The sequence below is a fragment of the Coffea arabica genome, chromosome 9c (assembly GCF_036785885.1).
Source record: "Coffea arabica cultivar ET-39 chromosome 9c, Coffea Arabica ET-39 HiFi, whole genome shotgun sequence".
Lineage (NCBI taxonomy): Eukaryota > Viridiplantae > Streptophyta > Magnoliopsida > Gentianales > Rubiaceae > Coffea > Coffea arabica.
Window position 1 is genome coordinate 28,476,937 of NC_092326.1, and position 19,400 is coordinate 28,496,336.

Here is a 19,400-nt window from a genome sequence, read left to right on the forward strand (position 1 = left end):
AAAGATAGCTGCGAAGGTGGAGCCACCGATGACTGAGGATGAAATTATTCGCACATTCATAAAGGCGCATGATCCTCCATATTTCGAAGAAATTTTCCGTATGACTGGTTGTTCTTTTGCTGCAATTGTGAATAAATTGGAAGAGTTTGACGACTTTGTGAGAGCCGGGAAGATTGTCAATGTCTCTGCCCTGAAATCTCAGTTGGATGCTTTACAAGGTCAAGGAAGCAATGTGAAAAAGCCGCCGTTCAAAAAGAAAGAGGGGGATGCAACATTTATTTGGAACCAAAACCCTTCACCCAGACCCCGATACCAACACAGCCCAATCTACCAACCCCATTACCCTTACTACTCAAATCCGCATCCTGTATATACTACCAACATCCACCACCCTCGACCTCGCCCAAGCTATCCTAACCCACCTTCAGCCCCTTTTCAAATTTCCCAACCAAATCCACCCCAAAATCGACCTCGCCTTCCATATAACCCAAGATTTTCTCCACCAAATAGACCTGTTTACAATCATCCTCCACCTCCTGAACCTTACAACCGACCCCCTGGCCGTACATTTACCAATTTAGGTAAGCCTTTAGACCAATTGTATGACCAGTTAAAGGCCGCCGGGAAAATTGGTACGGTACCCCCTCCTACCTATTCCTATGGCATGCCCGCGTGGTATAATCCACAAGCTGTCTGTGCTTATCATTCTGGGGCCCCCGGACATGCCACCTTTGATTGCGGGGCTCTTAAACATAAAATCCAAGATATGGTTGAAGCCGGGGAGATTGTAATCCGAAAAAGGGAGGCACAAGGGCCGAACGTAAATCAAAACCCCTTGCCAGAGCATGTTGGGGTCATTCTGGACAATGCGGAGTACGAAGAACAAGTCAAAGATTTGGCAAGAGAAGCTGAGATAGTTGGGGTCACAGACCAACCATTCATCATAGAATTACCATTCGAAGAAGATAACCAGCCTTTTGTCTTGGATCTCACGCCAGCAGAGAGTGAAGCTTTGAAGCCGGTATTCATCGAATTCCCGAGGCAAGAGCCTGTTTTGAGCCTGCAACAAGTGCCGTGGAATTACGATGAACCTATTATACAGATCGGGGAAAATTCAGCTACAAAGAAAGAGGTGTCAGTGGTTACCAGATCGGGGAGGACTGTAAGTCCATTTGAAACTACTATTCCGATTCAAGCAAAGAATTCCGAGCCGCCCATTAAGCCAACAATCACCGAGAAAGAAGCCGTGGATTTCCTTAAACGACTCCAGAGAAGTGAATACAACATAATCGAAAAGCTAAGCAAGTCACCTGCCCAGATAACCATGTTGGATTTACTTTTCTCTTCAGACGTGCATAGGGATGCATTGATCGACGTATTAACTAAAGCTCAAATTCCGAGGGACATTTCTGTTGATAATTTTTCAAACGTGGTTGGGAGCGTATTATTCAACAAACAAATTGCTTTTTCTGACGATGAATTGCCGACAGAGGGCATTGAACATAATAGGGCGTTGTACATAACAGTGAGGTGCAACGGGAAAATGTTGCCGAAGGTGCTAATTGACAACGGGTCCGCGCTTAATATCTGTCCTTGGAGTACCTTGGAGAAGCTAGGATTGCAAGACATTAAGCTGAGGCCTTCAGGGACTATCGTTCGAGGGTTTGATGGAGCTCAAAGGGAGCCGATAGGAGAGGCAGATTTAGTAATCGAGATGGGGCCCGCCCAATTTCAAATAACTTGCCAAGTAATGCACTTCCCGAGCATTTACAATATTTTACTTGGAAGGCCATGGATTCACAAGTCTGGGGCTGTGCCATCTTCGTTGCACCAATTGCTGAAATTCGTAGTAAATGACAAGCTAATCACTATCTTTGCCGAAGAGAACTGCCTGGTAATCACCGATTCTGGATCTAAAGAGGAGGGAAGTCGAAGTGCCACCATGTCCCCTCATAGCACATCCGATATAGTCTCCGTAAGTTGGATCACAATGGAGGAACAAGCTCTCTCAAAAGCAAGTGTAATGATGGCTAAGGAAATGATTCGTGGAGGATACAAATTAGACAGAGGATTGGGGCGTGAACTGCAAGGAATCCTGAAGCCAGTGGAGATTATGGAAAAAAGGGATACATTCGGTTTGGGTTTCCAACCAACCGCCAAGGACATCAAAGAGATGAAAGAGCGCAAAAGAGCAGAGAAAGAGGGCAGGCAAAGGGTTTTTGACATTCCACCACTGCGGTATACTTTTCCACGACCAACAGAGGTTATCACATCAGAGGTTAATCCAGTTGAAGAAATTGAAGCTAGTTTGGCCCAATTGTTCGTAGGGGCAACATTTGAAGATAGTTTTCCAGATGAGGCTGACTTTCCTGACATCCCTGAAGGGTCAATTTCTAATTGGACAGCCGAGTCCCTGCCCGTTCGGAAGGAGTTTCGGTAAACTGAAAGGGGTTTATCATTCATGTGAATTCATGAAAATACTTTTGCATCTGTAAATAGCCAATGAAAACAATTTTCCTTTTTGACTAACGTTTGTGCATGTAAATATTGTTAAGTTTTCATTTCCATTTGCTTTCAATCAAAGGTTTTATGAAAATGCACAAGTTGTTCTTGTCATTGTTGTTTATTCGCTTGTTTATATTCATATTGTTTGTTCATTTGTTTGTTGTATGCTTATTTGCTTATTATCCCACATTCGTTAATTCTTTCAGATGGCCAAAAATAAAATTATTTGACCCTTTGGATATCACAGTTCTGGAATACGATAATGGCAATTTCTATATCACTCACGACTTGGAGGTCTGTGAATCCGAACTCCAAAGCGAGAGTGATAATGAGGAGGTATTCGATTCTTTTGCAAATGACCTTGAACAATATGAGGAAAAACCAAAACCGAACCTGGAAGAAACAGAAAAGGTTAACATTGGCACTGAGGATGAAGTTAAGGAGGTGCAGATAAGTATTCATTTGAATGAAAGGCAGAGAAAGGAGATGCTTGAATTCTTGACCATGTTCCAGGATGTATTTGCGTGGTCCTATGATGATATGACTGGCATTTCAACTGATGTGGTGGTGCATAGGTTACCCACAGACCCTTCTTTTCCACCCGTAAAACAAAAACCCAGAAAATTCAAACCAGATATAAGCCTCAAAATAAAAGAGCAAATTGAAAAACAACTCAAAACCAACATTATCATTGTTTCCCATTACCCAATTTGGCTTTTGTGACGCCCCGAAAAGTATGAGTGTGAGAACCCGTAAAAACCCTAATCTTTTCCGAGGGTTTTATTTCCTTTAATAGCATGTTTTCTGCATTTCCTGGCTTAGGAAATTTTCCTGAGGAATTTTTATGAGTAATTATAGTTTTTAGATGATTTTTCTAGCCTTGGTGAGTTTTTGGAAAATTAAGAGTGTATAATGGACGTGGGACCCACTAGTGCGAAAAGTTCGGAAAAATTCGGCCAATAAGGTTAAGTTTCGGATACTGTGTAAAATTTATCGGGTGTTAAGAGATAAGTAGAGAGTGAGATTTGATTGATGTGAGAGGAAAAAGAAGTGATAAGATTGCATTAATGAGGTGACAAGTGTCACCCTCTTATTGGTTTTACTTTAAGATTTACTATTCCAATTTTTGACTTTTTTTGACCAAAGGTTAAATATCTTCAAAAATTGCCCAAAAATCACCATTTTTCACCTCTTGTTGGCCGGCCCTCTTAGCTCAAGAAGGAAGAAAGCTTCTTCAATGTTCAAGCTCCCAATTAGCTCAAATCAACCAAAACAATTGCCTAAATTAGATTCTACTCCATAAAATCCTTTCATTTGGTACTAGTGAGTGTTGTGGTGAAGTTTGTTTGAAGAGCTAAGGTGTCCAACATCTTCCTTTCTCTTGTTTCCTAGGTAAGTGATGGTTGAACATCCTACTACACCTAATGATGCTTAAGTGATGCTTAGTAGTAGCTAAAGTGATGGATTATGTGAATTATTTCTTGATTTGAAGTGATTTGGTGAAGTTTTCCATTTTATGATGAATTTTCTGGTTTAATATGAATGGGATGTTGTGGCCTTGTATGATGAATGGTAATGGTTTAAAATGACTCTAGTAGGTGTGAATTGTTGATAAATGCAATCAATTTTGGATTTGGATGGAAAATGGAAAGTTAGGGTTCATAAACCCCTAATTCTGTCCGGTTTTGGATCATAGGGTTAGAGGCTGAATTGGACTTTGCTCAAAACATTAAAGTTGTAGGTATTGATGAGTTTGAAGTGCCTGCAAAATTTCAGGTCATTTGGACTAGTGTAAAGTGAGATATGTCGATTTTACTGTTGCTGTTCTGGGTTGATCAGAATGCGAAAACTGCACTAGTAATTGGCCATTTTGACTGGAATTGCTTTGGATTTGGATGTTGGTGTCTTCTGATGAAATGTAGCTGGATGTCTTAGCTACCATATGCCTTTGGAATCAATGCATTTGGACTTGTATGGACCGAGTTGGACTCATTACAGCATTGTGTGATTTGTGAACCTGTTTTAGTGGTTCTGGTATGGTATTTTTGGCATATTTGACCTAGTTTTACTAGGAACTGGACTGAGTGACCTTCTACATTGTTGTAGCCCTGGTTCTTAGCTTCGAAACGGTGGGTCTTACACCCCCATCCGATAATCATAGTGAAATTGACACCATTACCGCAAAATGACGTCAAAACTGTTTTTCTGGTTTTGAGCTTAACCTTCATTTCCGGACTTTTTCCCTAGCTTGACTTGTCTTTGTGCTTCTTGGAGCTTGCTGAATGGATATTAGATGAACTTATTTGTGTGACTTTGGGACTGGCTGAAGAAATAATGAAGCCATGATGGCTGGGAAAGTAAGCAAATTTAGGGGAAGTGCTATCCGAAGTTTTAAAGGACTTGTTTGCATTGAGTTTGCGATCTAAGACTTGGATTTGAGCAAGGCAATGATATATGATGGATGGTTTCTGAGCCATGGAGGTGAGTGACCCCAAACTATCGTTAAAGCTTCTTATGAACTGTTTCTTGCATTATTTACTCGACTGCATCTCATGCGTGCTTGCATGTGAATTCATGATATGATTTTGGCTTCAATGAGTTCTTGGGGAGTCTTGTGCTGGACACCAACGTCTCCACCTCTGTTTACTTGGAGCAAATGGCTCCGGAGCTCAAAAAGGGGCTCCCTCTTAATGTTAATGTTAATGTTAAATGATCTATTTGAGCGTTGGGTGTTCAAGTGCTATGATTTCACTGGCTCACGAGAGCAATAAACGGACATTTGTTTTTTGAATCATGACATCATCGAAAGGATAGAAATGCAATATTGTGAAAGATATTTGATTACTGGTTTTATTTGGTTACTCGCTGAGCTTTTAGCTCACCCCCAAAATGTTTTATTCCCCTCCAGGGCTCGTGGCGAAGGAAGGCTTGTAGTACTTGTGCACGTGTTTGGATGGCCTATATCTTGTACAATTTGGATGTTGGAATCATTTTATGTATAGTTGGGAATTGTTTCCGCTTCGCTTATGACATGTAATTATTGGAGAATTTGATGTAATATTTGAGATTTATATTGTAATCTATTTGAGGACTGTAGTGAACGACTGAGTCCCGGCGAGAGCTGGGCAGGCGACCCGCCGAACCCTCTGGTTCGCCTTAGGGAAAGGTGGGGCCGTCACAGCTTTCAAATCCAGTCCCTGTTCCAAAAAAGAGTGGAGAGGTGCGAGTTTGTGTTGATTATAGAGACCTCAATAAAGCCAGTCCTAAAGATGATTTCCCTCTACCAAATATTCACATTCTCTTAGACAATACGGCCGGACATGAGATTGAAACCTTTTGCGATTGTTTTGCTGGCTACCACCAAATTTTGATGGCAGAGGAGGATAGGGAGAAGACTGCTTTCATTACCCCTTGGGGTACCTTTTGCTACCGAGTCATGCCTTTCGGTTTAAAGAATGCTGGAGCAACGTATCAAAGGACCATGACAACCCTATTTCATGATATGATCCACCGGGAGATGGAAGTCTACGTGGATGATATTATAATCAAGTCTAAAAGGGCAGAGGACCACTTGGTTGATCTGAAGAAACTGTTCGAGAGACTACGGAAGTACAATTTGAAGTTAAATCCTGCAAAATGCGCCTTCGGAGCACCTGCGGGTAAGCTGTTGGGATTCATTGTTAGCAAGAAGGGCATAGAGATAGATCCGGCGAAAATCAAAGCAATTCGAGATATGCCAGTGCCGAAAACTCAGAAGGACGTGAAAAGCTTCTTAGGGAAGATCAATTTTATCGGGAGGTTCATTGGCCAACTAACTGCCACATGCAAGCCGTTGTTCAAATTATTTAGGAAGAATGTGCCGTTGTATTGGAATGAGGAGTGCCAACAGGCTTTTGACAAGATTAAAGATTATTTGTTGCATCCACCAGTCTTAGTGCCGCCCAAATCGGGCCGACCTTTGATTATGTATTTATCCGTGCTTGAAGGAGCAGTAGGGTGTGTTCTAGGTCAGCACGATGACCCTGGAAGGAAAGAACAAGCCATTTACTATCTAAGCAAGAAGTTCACGCAGTACGAGGCTAATTATTCATTCATTGAGAAAAGCTGCTGTGCACTGGCCTGGGCTGCCCAAAAGTTGAGACACTATCTGTTGAGCCATACCACGTATCTTATTTCCCGGTCTGATCCTTTGAAGTATCTTTTGGAGAAGCCGATGTTGACTGGACGTTTGGCGAAATGGCAGATAATTCTTTCGGAGTTCGATATTGTTTTCACTTCGCAAAAAGCTGTCAAGGGGCAAGCTATAGCTGATCATTTGGCGGAAAATCCAAGGGATGATGATTATCAACCACTCCGTACTTATTTCCCTGACGAGAGGGTCCTATTTGTAGGCGCTGTAGATGATATAAGTGAACAAAGTCCTGAATGGAGGCTTTTTTTCGATGGAGCTTCAAATTCTCTCGGAGCTGGAATTGGAGCTGTTTTGGTGTCACCCGAAGGGAAGCACCACCCTGCCGCTGCCAAATTGCAATTCGCTTGCACGAATAACATGGTTGAATATGAAGCCTGCATTTTTGGTCTCAAAATGGCTTTGGAAATGGAAATCAAGGAGTTGATAGCTTTTAGTGATTCAGATTTGCTCGTGCACCAAACTTTGAAGTAGTGGATAACCAAAGATTCAAAAATTCTACCCTACCATTGTAGTCTGCTCACTCTGGCCAAGCAATTTCAAAATTTGGAATTCAGACATCTCCCGAGAGCCCGAAACGCATTTACTGATGCTTTGGCCACCTTGGCTTCCATGATCCAATATCCAGATGAATTGAAGATCGAACCAATCCAAATTCAACTTCAAAACAAGCCAGCCCACTGTTGGGCTGCAGACGAGTCCTCGGATACTACTCCTTGGTTTAATGATCTTAAAGAGTTTCTCAAAACTGGGTCCTACCCTCAGTATGCTGGTACAAAAGACAAGAGTTTTCTGCGTAGAATGGCTTCAAAATTTTTCTTAAATGGAGAAGTGTTGTACAAAAGAACCTCGAATTTGAACCTTTTAAGGTGCATTGATGATGATGAAGCTCAATATATGATGAAAGAAGTGCATAGTGGCGTTTGTGGACCTCACATGAATGGCCATTTGCTAGCGAAGAAAATCATGAGAACCGGATACTTCTGGCTTACTATGGAGCATGATTGCATAGACTTTGTCCGGAGATGTATAAAATGTCAAATGCACGGTGACATTATACGCGCTCCACCCACTGAGTTGCATAGCATGACCGCCCCGTGGCCCTGTTCAATGTGGGGTATGGACGTGATTGGTACAATCGATCCTCCTGCTTCAAATGGACATCGATTTATATTGGTGGCGATCGAGTACTTTACCAAATGGGTTGAAGCGGAGTCATTCAAACATGTCACGAAGAAGGTGGTTGCCAATTTCTTGAGAGATCATATCATTTGTCGCTTTGGGGTACCCGAAACACTTATCACAGACAATGCCAGGAATCTGAACAATGACATGGTAGATGGACTATGTGAGCAATTCAAAATCAAACACCGCAATTCTGCCATTTATAGGCCTCAGATGAATGGAGCTGTAGAAGCCGCAAATAAGAATCTGAAGAAGATTATCCGCAAAATGACAGAAAGGCACCGCGATTGGCATGAAAAGTTGCCCTATGCATTAATGGCGTATCGGACTTCTATCCGAACATCAACTGGGGCAACGCCGTATTCACTCATGTATGGAATGGAAGCTGTATTACCAGCTGAGGTTGAAATTCCGTCACTACGAATCCTTATGGAAGCTAAATTGGAGGAGGCCGATTGGATCAAGCAGCGCCATGAGCAATTGACTTTGATAGATGAGAAGCGATTCAATGCTATTTGTCATGGTCAGTGCTATCAGAAACGTGTGGCCCGGGCTTACAACAAAAAGGTCCATCAGCGGACATTTGAAGAAGGTGATAAGGTACTGAAGCGGATTCTGTCAATGCAAGATGAACCTAAAGGCAAATTTGCTCCAAATTGGCAAGGGCCGTTCATTGTCCAAAAGGTATTACCTGGCGGAGCGCTCATCTTGGCGGAAATGGATGGACGGGCATTCCTTCAACCCATCAACTCAGATATGTGCAAAAAGTTTTTCATTTGATCATGCAAATTTTCTTTAGAAATTCATGCAAATGGCGAAATGCAAGTCAGGCCATCTTCTTTTACACTAAAAATATTTTATCTCTACTTGTCCCCTTTGAGCCATCAGAATTGACAAATTTCATTTGATAACTCTTGAGAATTGCAAACCCCACACTGGGGCAAATTTATTTCGAAAAAAGAAAGAAAAGAAAGAAAAAAAAGAGAAGAGAGAACCCTACACTGGGGCAAATTTAGTTTTCAAAGAAAAATGCAAAAGTGAGGAAAATGCAATGAAAAATGCAAAGAGAGAAAAGCTGATCAAACTGGGGCAAATTTTCCTCAGTTTTGGAGTTGTTTTCAAACAGTGCAATCTTAAGTTATTTCACCCCTCGTATCAAATCTGCTTTTAAGCCTCAACTTTTTTCAAAGCACCCCACCGGACCTCATTTAAAAGCCCAAAGTCCTGGCTTTTGTCACTTGCTGCATTTCTATTAGAAAATCTGTTAATCAACTGGCAGGTGATGTCCGTAATGTCTTCGCCTAATTTTACAAGGGAAGTACATTTTACTGATGCCAGAAATCCTTAATTCATGTTTCTGAGTCGATCATGGTCGAAATATTTCAGTCTTCTTTAGGTGAAAACCCGAAAGGGCACCTCGAAAAAAAAAAAAAAGAAAGAAAAAAAAAGAAAAGAAAGAAAAAAAGAAAGAAAGAAAGAAAAGAAAAAGGAAAAGAGAAAAGAAAAACAACAAAAGCAAAAATAAAAGGGTGGGGGCAACCTTGGTGAAAACCCGAAAGGGCGCCAAGGTAGGTTTTCACAACAGTCAAGCTTGAGAAGGAACAGCTGGTGACCTGGTTCATTGAGGGTTTTCCTCATATTTGTGAAACTTCTGCCAGTATCGGATTCCGAAGCGAAAATATCCGAAGTCTTGAATATGATATTCATTGGCTAAACTTGTATTTTCTGTATAAACACCTTTTTTACAAAATGTAAATCTCCTGGTTTCTTTAATTCATTTGCATTCTACTATCTATGGTTGTCTGCATTCTTTTGCATGTTCATCTTTGCCTGACATAGGAAATAATCTTGCATATACATTGATTGTTATGTGATAAATTTTCACGCATCATTCTTTCACCATTGAATTCAAATGAATGATAAACTCTAAGGTTTGGGCAAAGATAAGGGATTCAATCATCAGCTACAGAGAGTAACATTCAACAAAGCTACCACCTGGATTGGATGACGTGGTAAATCCGTATTTTATCAGTCTCAGAATTTGAAAGGTTTCAAGTTCGACTAAGGCAAACGTCGCAAAGCAGAAGTAAAAGCATCACAAGACTCATGTTTACACGATTCTCAAGGCAAATCGGATCAAATAATGGTGGCAAGTCCATTATTTCTTCTTTTCTTGCAGGAATGTTGCAGTTACAAACAAAAGCAGCCGCTCTCTTTTGGCGCCTAAATCAATGACAGACAAAGCTTCCCAGTAAGCAAGGATCGATGTTATTTGCGAAACTCGATCATAAGAAACAACATCAGCTCTCGCTTCAATCACAAAGATCCAAATTTCCCTCTTGGCGCAAAAGTTGAACTATTCTAAGGTAAAAAAACTCAATTCATTGTTTAAACTTTCCCAGTGAAGTCCTTTTTTAAATTCTGTTCGGGTCAGTCCCGTTTTAAATTCTGTTCGGGTCAGTCCCGTTTAAATTCTGTTCGGGCCAGTCCCGTTTAAATTCTGTTCGGGTGAGTCCCGTTTAAATTCTGTTCGGGTCAGTCCCGTTTAAATTTCTGTTCGGGTCAGTCTCGTTTTAATTCAGTTCGGGTCAGTCCCGTTTGGATTCTGTTCGGGTCAGTCCCGTTTAAATTCCTGTTCGGGTCAGTCCCGTTTTAAATTCTGTTCGGGTCAGTCCCGTTTAAATTCTGTTCGGGTCAGTCCCGTTTAAATTTCTGTTTGGGTCAGTCCCGTTTTAAATTCTGTTCGGGTCAGTCCCGTTTAAATTCTGTTCGGGCCAGTCCCGTTTAAATTCTGTTCGAGTCAGTCCCGTTTAAATTCCTGTTCGGGCCAGTCCCGTTTAAATTCTGTTCGGGTCAGTCCCGTTTTAATTCTGTTCGGGTCAGTCCCGTTTAAATTCTGTTCGGGCCAGTCCCGTTTTAAATGCTGTTCGTGCCAGTCCCGTTTAAATTCTGTTCGGGTCAGTCCCGTTTAAATTCCTGTTCGGGTCAGTCCCGTTTTAAATTCTGTTCGGGTCAGTCCCGTTTAAATTTCTGTTCGGGTCAGTCCCGTTTTCAATTCTGGTTCGGGTCAGTCCCGTTTTATTTTTCATGTTCGGGTCAGTCCCGTATTAGAATTCCTGTTCGTTGGAATCTTTTGCAACCCAATAACACAGGTAAGTATTTGGTGTCTATTTCTTTGTCTCAAGTTTTTTCAAAACTCAGTCAAAGAGGGGCAAACTGTAGACACCAAATTTTGAATAATTTGTATGTATCATCTATTTCATGATTTTCATTTTAGATTGCTTGCATTTTAGTTCGTTATTGTGTGTTTTGCACTATTAGTTGCTATGATATTTTAATTTTATTCATTTTCGCCCTTTTAGTTGACCTATTTCATTTGCTATTTTATTCTTATTTACTTTTAATTTTAGTTTTTAGTTTTAGCTTTTAAGTTTAAGATTAGCATACAGTTTTTAGAAAAAGAAAAGAGAAAATTAAAGGAAAAGAGGAAAAAGAGGAAAAATTCAAAAAATAGGCTTTAGTTGGCTTGGAAAAATGAAAAGAAAGAAAAAGGAAAATTTGTTCACAAAAATATGTTTATTTCTTTAAATTCAATGTTTGGGCACTTTAGTTATTTTTATTAAGTTATTTTGAGAAAAAGAAAATGATGAAAAATGAAAAATTAAAAATGGCCATTTTTGTTTAGTTTTTTGTTTAAAATTATTTTTGTTTTGTTATTATTATTATTACCTGGTTTGTGTAATTTTGTTATTTTTTTTATTTATATTTTATTTTATCATTTCTGTAATTATCAAGTTGTTTTAAAAAAAAAAAAAAAAAGCCGCAGCATGCACGCTGCAATTTTTTGCAGCGTGCAAAGGACAACCTCACTAACCATCGAAGGGCTGGATGGAAGGCAGGGACAAACCCCTCATCAGCACCCTTCGTATGAGGGTTTAACCTTGGAGTGCCATATAAAAGGGAGAAAAGAAGCAGCAGCCGGAAGAGGTTTTGGGGGGAGAAAGAGTGAACGGCAAAAGAGAAAGGAGAGGGGATAGAGAGCACGGCTGAAAGAAAAATTCTGAAGGAAACCAGAAAAGGGGAGGGATCCGGAATATAGAAAACATCAAGGGGAGATTTCGGGAGTGTGGACGGCCAAGAAAAGTTGAGAAGCGAGAGAGAGAGAGAGCGAGAGAAAGCACGGTTGGCAGGGGCAGTTGACGGATGTAGAAAGAAAAGGCTACGGAGGTTTTAGGTTGGCAGCTGAGAAACAAGAACCGAGAGTTCGTGAGGAGCAAAGGCAGAGGAGAGAAAGGGCTACGGGTAAGGAGAGAAAAAAGGGCTTCGGTGAAGAAAACAAAGCATAGGAAAACTGCAAATTGAAGGAACCAGAAAGGAATCGCAGATTTTCCTTGGCTCACGAATTCACCATCGTCACCGACACAGCTGGGTAAGCTATTTGTCTGCCTTCAAATTCCAGTGTTAAATACGGATGACTGAAGTTCTTGGCTGTGTTTTAGAGCAATTTATTTGGTGGAATTCCTATGTTGTTTCTGAAAAATTGCTGCTTTGTGTGTCGCTTGAGTTGCCTTGAATTTTTCAAAGGGTTAAATACCAAAAACCCCCCTGTGGTTTGCCTAATGTCCACTTTACATCCCTATGATTTGGAAACCTACAATTTGACTCCCTGTCATTTCAACTAAAGTAAAAGTCTAACGGAAAACATCTAAACTAACGTCTGAAAGGAAAATGTCAAAATTGCCCCTCTATAAGGGTTTTGGGTTAAGTACCAAAAACCCCCCTGTGGTTTGTCAAATGTACATTTTACCTCCCTATAGTTTGAAAATATACAATTTAACTCCCTGTCGTTTCACCTAAAGTGAAAATCTAACAGAAATTCCGTTAAATACACTTTAGTTGAAACGACAGGGAGTCAAATTGTAGGTTTCCAAACCATAGGGAGGTAAAGTGAACATTAGGCAAACCACAGGGGGGTTTTTGGTATTTAACCCTTTTATTTAATCGCCCGCCTTTTCTACATTTTCTTGATTAGAAAAATTCCCCAGATAAAGTTTATGAGCAAAGATAGTTTTAAAATGATTTTTCTAGTATCGGTTAGTTTTTGAGAAATTAAAAGCGTATTTTGAACGTGGGACCCGCTAGTGCGGCAAATGTAATATATTTTTGATAACTTGTTGGAGTTTTGTGCTAAGTGATATTTTTCTACAAGGTGTTAAGAGATATTTATGGATTGGTGTGAGAGGGAACAAAGAGATAGAGATTCATTATTTAAGTGACAAGTGTCGCTTGGCCATTGGGTGGAATTTTTGACTTTTATGCCATGTCTTACCATTTGACTTAATAAACTAAAACTTTACCAAAAATTTGCTCCATTTCCAAGCTTCATGGCCGAACCTCTCTCAAGAAAGGAAGAAAGGAAAGCTTTCATCTTACTTCTTCATTTCTTGCTCCAATCAAACAATTTAACCGATTAAACTTGGATTTGCTCCATAAAAACCTTTCTCTTGGTGGTATTAAGGTGTGAAGTGAAGTGGTTTGAGAAGCAAAGGTGCTAAGTTGGGTCTTTTCTTGGGTTTGTAAGGTAAGTGACTAAGGAACCTTTCCTTTGATCTTGATAATGTTCAATTAGTGATTGGTGGTGGTTGAATAAGTGATTTTATGGTTGATTTCCTGATTTTGGTTGAAAATGATGAAGTTTTATTATTTTTGGGGATTTTTCTGTTTTCATATGAATATGATTATGGGGTCATGTATGATGATTGGAAATGATGTTTAAGGACTCTAGGAGGTGGAAAAAGTGATTAATTGCAATCAATTTCTGTTTTGGAAGGAAAAGTGGAAAACTAGGTTTCAATGTTCTTCATTCTGTCCGAATTTATAGCTCATAGATAGAGGCCGAATTGGCCTTGTCTTAAAACATGAAAGTTGTAGGGAATGACATTTTAAAGGTGCCTTCAAAATTTCAGGTCAATCGGAGCAGTGTGGAATGAGAAAAGTCGAAATTACTATTGCTGTTCTGGTTTTACCCGAAATTGAGAAGTGCGTCTGTAATTGGTTGTTTTGGCCAGAATTGCTTCCGAATTAGTTGTTGAGGTCTTCTGATGAAATTTATCCCTGTTTCTTAGCTTTCAGCTGGTTTTGGAATTGCTGGATTTGGATTTGGAGAGCCTGAGTTATGATGTTTCCGCTAGAATGCGTTTTGTGAATCTGTTTTTGTGATTCTGGTGTGGTATCTTGCATTTTTGACCTGGTTACACTCGAAACTGGGTTGAGTGATCTTCTGCAATATTGTAGCCCTATCTCTTAGTTTCGAAACGGTGTATCTTACACCTTCATCTGATAATCGTAGCGCCTTTGGTACCATTACCGCAAAATGACGTCAAAACTGTTTTTCTGGTTTTGAACTTAACCTTCATTTCCGAATTTTTCCTAGCTTGACTTGTCTTTGTACTACTTGGAGCTTGCTGAATGGCTATTGGATGAACTTGTTGTTGTGTGTGTACCTTTGGGACTGGCTGAAGAAATAATGAAGCCATGACGGCTGGAAAAGTAATCAAATTTAGGGGAAGTGCTGTCCGAACTTTTAAAGGATTTGTTTGCATTGAGTTTGTGATCTAAGACTTGGATTTGAGCAAGACAGTGATATTTGATGGATGATTTCTGAGCCATGGAGGTGAGTGACCCTAAACTATTTCCAAAGTACTTGTGAAACGTTTCTTGCATTATTTACTTTTGAACTGTTTCCAAAGTTACTTTTGAACTGTTTTCTTGCATATCATGCGTGCTTATATGAGAGTGTTCCTTGTTTGATATATTTTCTTGACTTATTGGCTTGTTATTATGGATTGATAATGTGTTAAGTGCTTTCAATGATTGTTAAAACGAGTTTTCGAGGCGAGTGTGTACTTTATCGCACTCGACCTCGATAAATGTGAAATTTTCGATTGAAATGTTACTTGCGCATGAATGTAAGCCTTTTGGGCTAAACTGGCCATTGCCCCTTGTTACCGGTCGTCTTGAGCCAGAAGCGGACTCGGTCAGGCGATTAGGAACTTGGGTGAACGTTTGGTATACTCGAGTATTACCTATGTAGGTTGGTGGAGCCTGGCCAAAAGCCAGGGACGGGGTGAATGAAATGAAATGAATGACCAAATGAGCGAGGAAATGTCAGGAGAATGAATGTATCCTTTCATGAATGTTACTATCGCTTTCCATTGTAAATGTTTCTTGAATTATTGATTATTGATGGTTAATGTGTTGGCTTTGTTATGTAATTTCATGTTCGGAACCTTATTGAGATTTTAGCTCATTGAGCTTTGTGGAATTACCATGTGGTGTCATTTTCTGCTTTTGTTTTACTCTCACTGTGCAAATGTTGACCTGTAACAAAATTACATTTTTACCCCCGGTGACTTATTGAACTTTTAAAACATTACAATGATTTCACTGGCTCACGAGAGCAAAAATACGTACATCTGATTTCTGAACCATGACATCAATGAAATGAATTTTTGTGGAATATATTTGATTACTGATTTTAATGGTTACTCGCTGAGCTTTTAGCTCACCCCAAAAATGTTTTATTTTCCCCCCACAGGGCTAAGGCGAAGGAAAGCTTGGAGTGCTTATTCATGTGACTGGATGGCTTATATCGTGTACAGTTTAAGTTTGGATCTATTTTATGTACGAGTTGGTCTTGTATAAATATTTGAAATTGATATGGATGTAAGTATACGTTCCACGATTGGAATCAGTTTCCGCTGCATTTGTAATATGTAATCATTGGAGAATGTGATGTAATTTTGAGATTTATATTGTAATTGGGTTGAGGACTGTAGTGAGCGATTGAGTCCCGGCGAGAGTTGGGCAGGCGGCCCGCCGAACCCTCTGGTTCGCCTTAGGGGGAGGTGGGGCCGTTACAATATCTTCTGTCAATTTGCTGCAATCCATTACTTCTGCTCCTACCAATTATGCATCAAATACCCTAATTTGCAATACTTCATGAATAGTATGTACATAAACAACAATATAAATGTATATTACCGTTCATAATGTGTTATAAATCACACATTACTTGTATACCAAATTCTATTATTATGCTTATGAATATGATTAATGATTCATATCACTTTACTTTGACTCTAAGACAACGACATTATTTATGTACAAATACAACTCCATGTACACTAAGTTATACGGACTGTAATATGTTGGTCACACGATGTAAGTTTTTTTTAACTGTATGTACATCCACTCTGGTGATTATATTTAGATTCTAGGTTCCTTAATTCATTGAACCTTATGTCATTCGTTAATTGTACAAGTCTAAGTCAACTCCGTATTTTATACTATTTCTACATTTTGAGGGCCAAACAAGTATTTTCTACTCATTGTAATATATTTCTTACATCATGTAATTTATTTACAACACTAGATACACCAATTTGTTATTCACATCTATTTGCCTCTTTTTCTCTGTTTCACCTCATTCAACTCTATACCTCTATTTTATACACACTGCATGGTCCGGAGAAAGGCAAACTAAGATTGTATAATGAGCATGGACCAACTATTAGATGCACAATGTTTCATACCAATTGTAATATGGTGGCTATAACCTGTAACTTATTTACACCAAGATATACATTCATTCACTTGTTACATGTGACTTTGTTTCTCTCATCTTTCACCAATTTCGCTTGATGTTTTACTTCAATACATACTCCTGGATTTTCGGATAACTACTATCTCATTAGAGTTCATCACTGCAAAGCTGAATGCTCACACGCACACACATATGGTACAAATTCACTATTCTTCACAACCAATATTATGTTTTTAGTGACTCTAATTTCATCCCTAAACCCTAAACCGATGTGCATTGGGTGACAAATGATTGGCCACAGTTGAAGACGATGGTTCAGTCACGTTACCTTGGTATGCTAATACGTTTTATGTTTCACCGAATTCGAAGAGCGCAGTTACTTCTGCTATTAAGTTGCATGACTGAACCAAGTTCGTCAAATGATGAATTTCCTCTATTTGCTTCTACCTTCACTTTACTTCCAGTTTGCTTCTAATAGTTTGCTTCAGTTTGCTTCATAATACTTTGCTTCACAACCTTCAGATTGCTTCATAATAGTTTGTTTCACGACCTTCACTTTCAACCAAGTTTGCTTCAGTTTCCTCTCTCTTTGCTTCCTCTATTAGCAAACAGTTCAGTCGGGTAACCACTCTTCAGTCGTTTGCTTCTGCTATTAGGGACTCAGAGAGCACCCTTTTCTGTCGATTTTGTTTTGTACGGCTATTTCAAATTTTCAACTTTCAAAATTTCAACTCTTCCGTTTGCTCCGTCTGTTACCGTTTGGGCTAGTGCAATTTTTTTTTTGAAGCACCCATCATTTTTTAGCCTTCCTGACGTGGTTATTTCTAGTCCTCAAGGTTGTGTTTGTAAGGGGACCGTTCAGGGACGGTCATTACGGTCATTCTAATGACCGTCCCTGCCCCGTATCCAATAACCACCACAAATCCCATTACAACCAATGCAGAAGTAAATAAATAGTAAAAAGGGTAAAAGACAATACACCACTACTGGAACAACGGGGTGATTAAGAGTAAAACCATCAATCGAATCCATCTATGGAAACCTTTTAACATAATTAGCAATGTGGATCACCTTCCAGATTCCAAAGAAAAGGAAAAGGAAAAGGAAAAGAACCTCAGTTCATACCTGCAAAATCTAGGGAAAAAATCCAGTGGACTGCACTAAGAATGTTGGACACGGTAGGGAGTGGTGGAGATGGCCACAATGGGTTGCACATTTGTGCCACCGGAATAGCTTAGACAAAGCTCGGAGATGGGGATGAGCCGGGAAGTTGGTTGGGTTCGGACTTCGGAGAGTCTGTCAATCAGCCTGGTGCCAGAAAAGAGGGAAGGTAAAGTGCTAGTCGAGCTAGCACTTGTTGTTGCGGAGCTAGCGGAAGTGCGGAAGTGGTGGTTGCTAAAGGAGGTTACGCAATCAGATTGGGAGGTTGCGCACTCAGATTCTTGGCACTGTGGATCACCTTCCAGATCCTCGTCCGTCTATCAGTCTCCGACAGTGGGTTGCGCACTCAGATTCTTGCACAGCTTGGAGGTTGCTGAAGTGGAGATGGCGGAAGCGGTAGAGATGCAGCTAGCAGTAGCACCGATGGCTGTGGCCGAAGTGGGAGGAAGTGGAGAAACTCGAGATGCAGCTAGCGGTAGCAGCAATGGCAGTGACGGAAGTGGAAATTGGGAGTTTGGGATAGTCGGTGGCCGAGGAAGAAGATCAATCGAAGGAGTGAGCAGACCATACAAGTTAACCTAAGTGAAGGAAGGAGGAAAGTTTACCAATAGTGGCCGAAGATCGGTTATAGCTTAGTGCGCAGAGAACATGTAAATTTTAATTGAATCAAGGGTATTTTTATAATTTCACACTTACTCGAGCCTAACGAGCGGCTCGTTGAGCTATCGAGCCTAAGAAACGAAGGTTCGAGCTTGCCTCGTTTATCTTAACGAACTGCTCGAGCTCGGTCAACATGAGCTCGAGCCGAGCTTTGACTCGAGCTGCTCGAGTCGTCACCAGTCCTACATGAAGGAGATCGAGATTGGAGAAATGATAGCTTAGGAGTTGTTTAATTTGGCTACCAAATGTCATAGAGGATTCTAAAGATTGAAGATACTTTGCATACCAAGGCCAAAGCATCATCTAGCAAGCCCAAATCAACGAACAAAGGGAAAAAATCACTACAGGAAACAACGGTTGCAAATCTAAAATCAAACGACAAAAATTCTGAATATGAATATGAGAAAGAAAGGGATGACGACAAAGATGCCGACGAAGATGATTCCGATGAAAACAATGATGAAGGCATAGATGAGGGAGCATTTGGAGTCAAGCAATTTAGGATTTCTAATTTAAAATGAAATAAGTTGTTTTTGATCATTGTAACATTACCTAAACAAGTTGTAACTCCTTATTAATTGCTTGTACAAATTCACGACATAATTGTGATAAATTTAGCAGCTGTTTCTGTGGGTTTCATGCATAATAATCGCGTATCTATTATGTACTTATACAAATAGTTGACATTATCTTACAATCAGTTCAGACAATATTACATTCATTCCTTGTCCACTTTCTACAATTTGCAAATTCAATCAACATGAATATGAATAATATTTAATAATTTGTAACAATTTTATAATTCTCTCTAAATTCTATACGGTTGATTTACCGATGCCTCAAACAACAACTTTGGCCAACATATACATAATGGTCGAACTCCATTCTCATCAGATTGTTATCGATAAATCGATTTCTAGTTCATCATGCTAACTCATGGTTATATCTTATGCATATTTTCTACTACTGTAAATATGGTTAGACTCGGCATTTCTTAAATTCTATTGGAAGATGAGGGCTGGCAGCCATCTTTGATGGGGATCTTGGGCACCAACAGTTGTCAGTAACAACTATTCTGAATGATATAATATTTTT

General features: G+C 39.9%; 1 protein-coding gene across 1 annotated transcript; it reads left to right on the top strand.

Annotated features, from left to right (window-relative positions):
- The first annotated feature begins 664 nt into the window (after positions 1-664).
- On the top strand, positions 665-10,134 carry LOC140014164 (uncharacterized). The gene is made up of 3 exons (XM_072064578.1): positions 665-1,572; positions 1,789-2,238; positions 10,059-10,134. The coding sequence occupies exons 1-3, from the start codon at positions 665-667 to the stop codon at positions 10,132-10,134; spliced, it is 1,434 nt and encodes a 477-aa protein (XP_071920679.1).
- Positions 10,135-19,400: the final 9,266 nt, after the last annotated feature.

What these genes read in the sequence shown, in the direction of transcription:
- LOC140014164 (XM_072064578.1), top strand. Translation starts at nt 665, where the DNA reads ATGCCCGCGTGGTATAATCCACAAGCTGTCTGTGCTTATCATTCTGGG. An exon ending in AAGGTGCTAATTGACAACGG is followed by an intron (nt 1,573 to 1,788) that starts GTCCGCGCTTAA and finishes TTTACTTGGAAG; the next exon opens with GCCATGGATTCACAAGTCTG. An exon ending in TTTGACATTCCACCACTGCG is followed by an intron (nt 2,239 to 10,058) that starts GTATACTTTTCC and finishes CTTTTCTTGCAG; the next exon opens with GAATGTTGCAGTTACAAACA.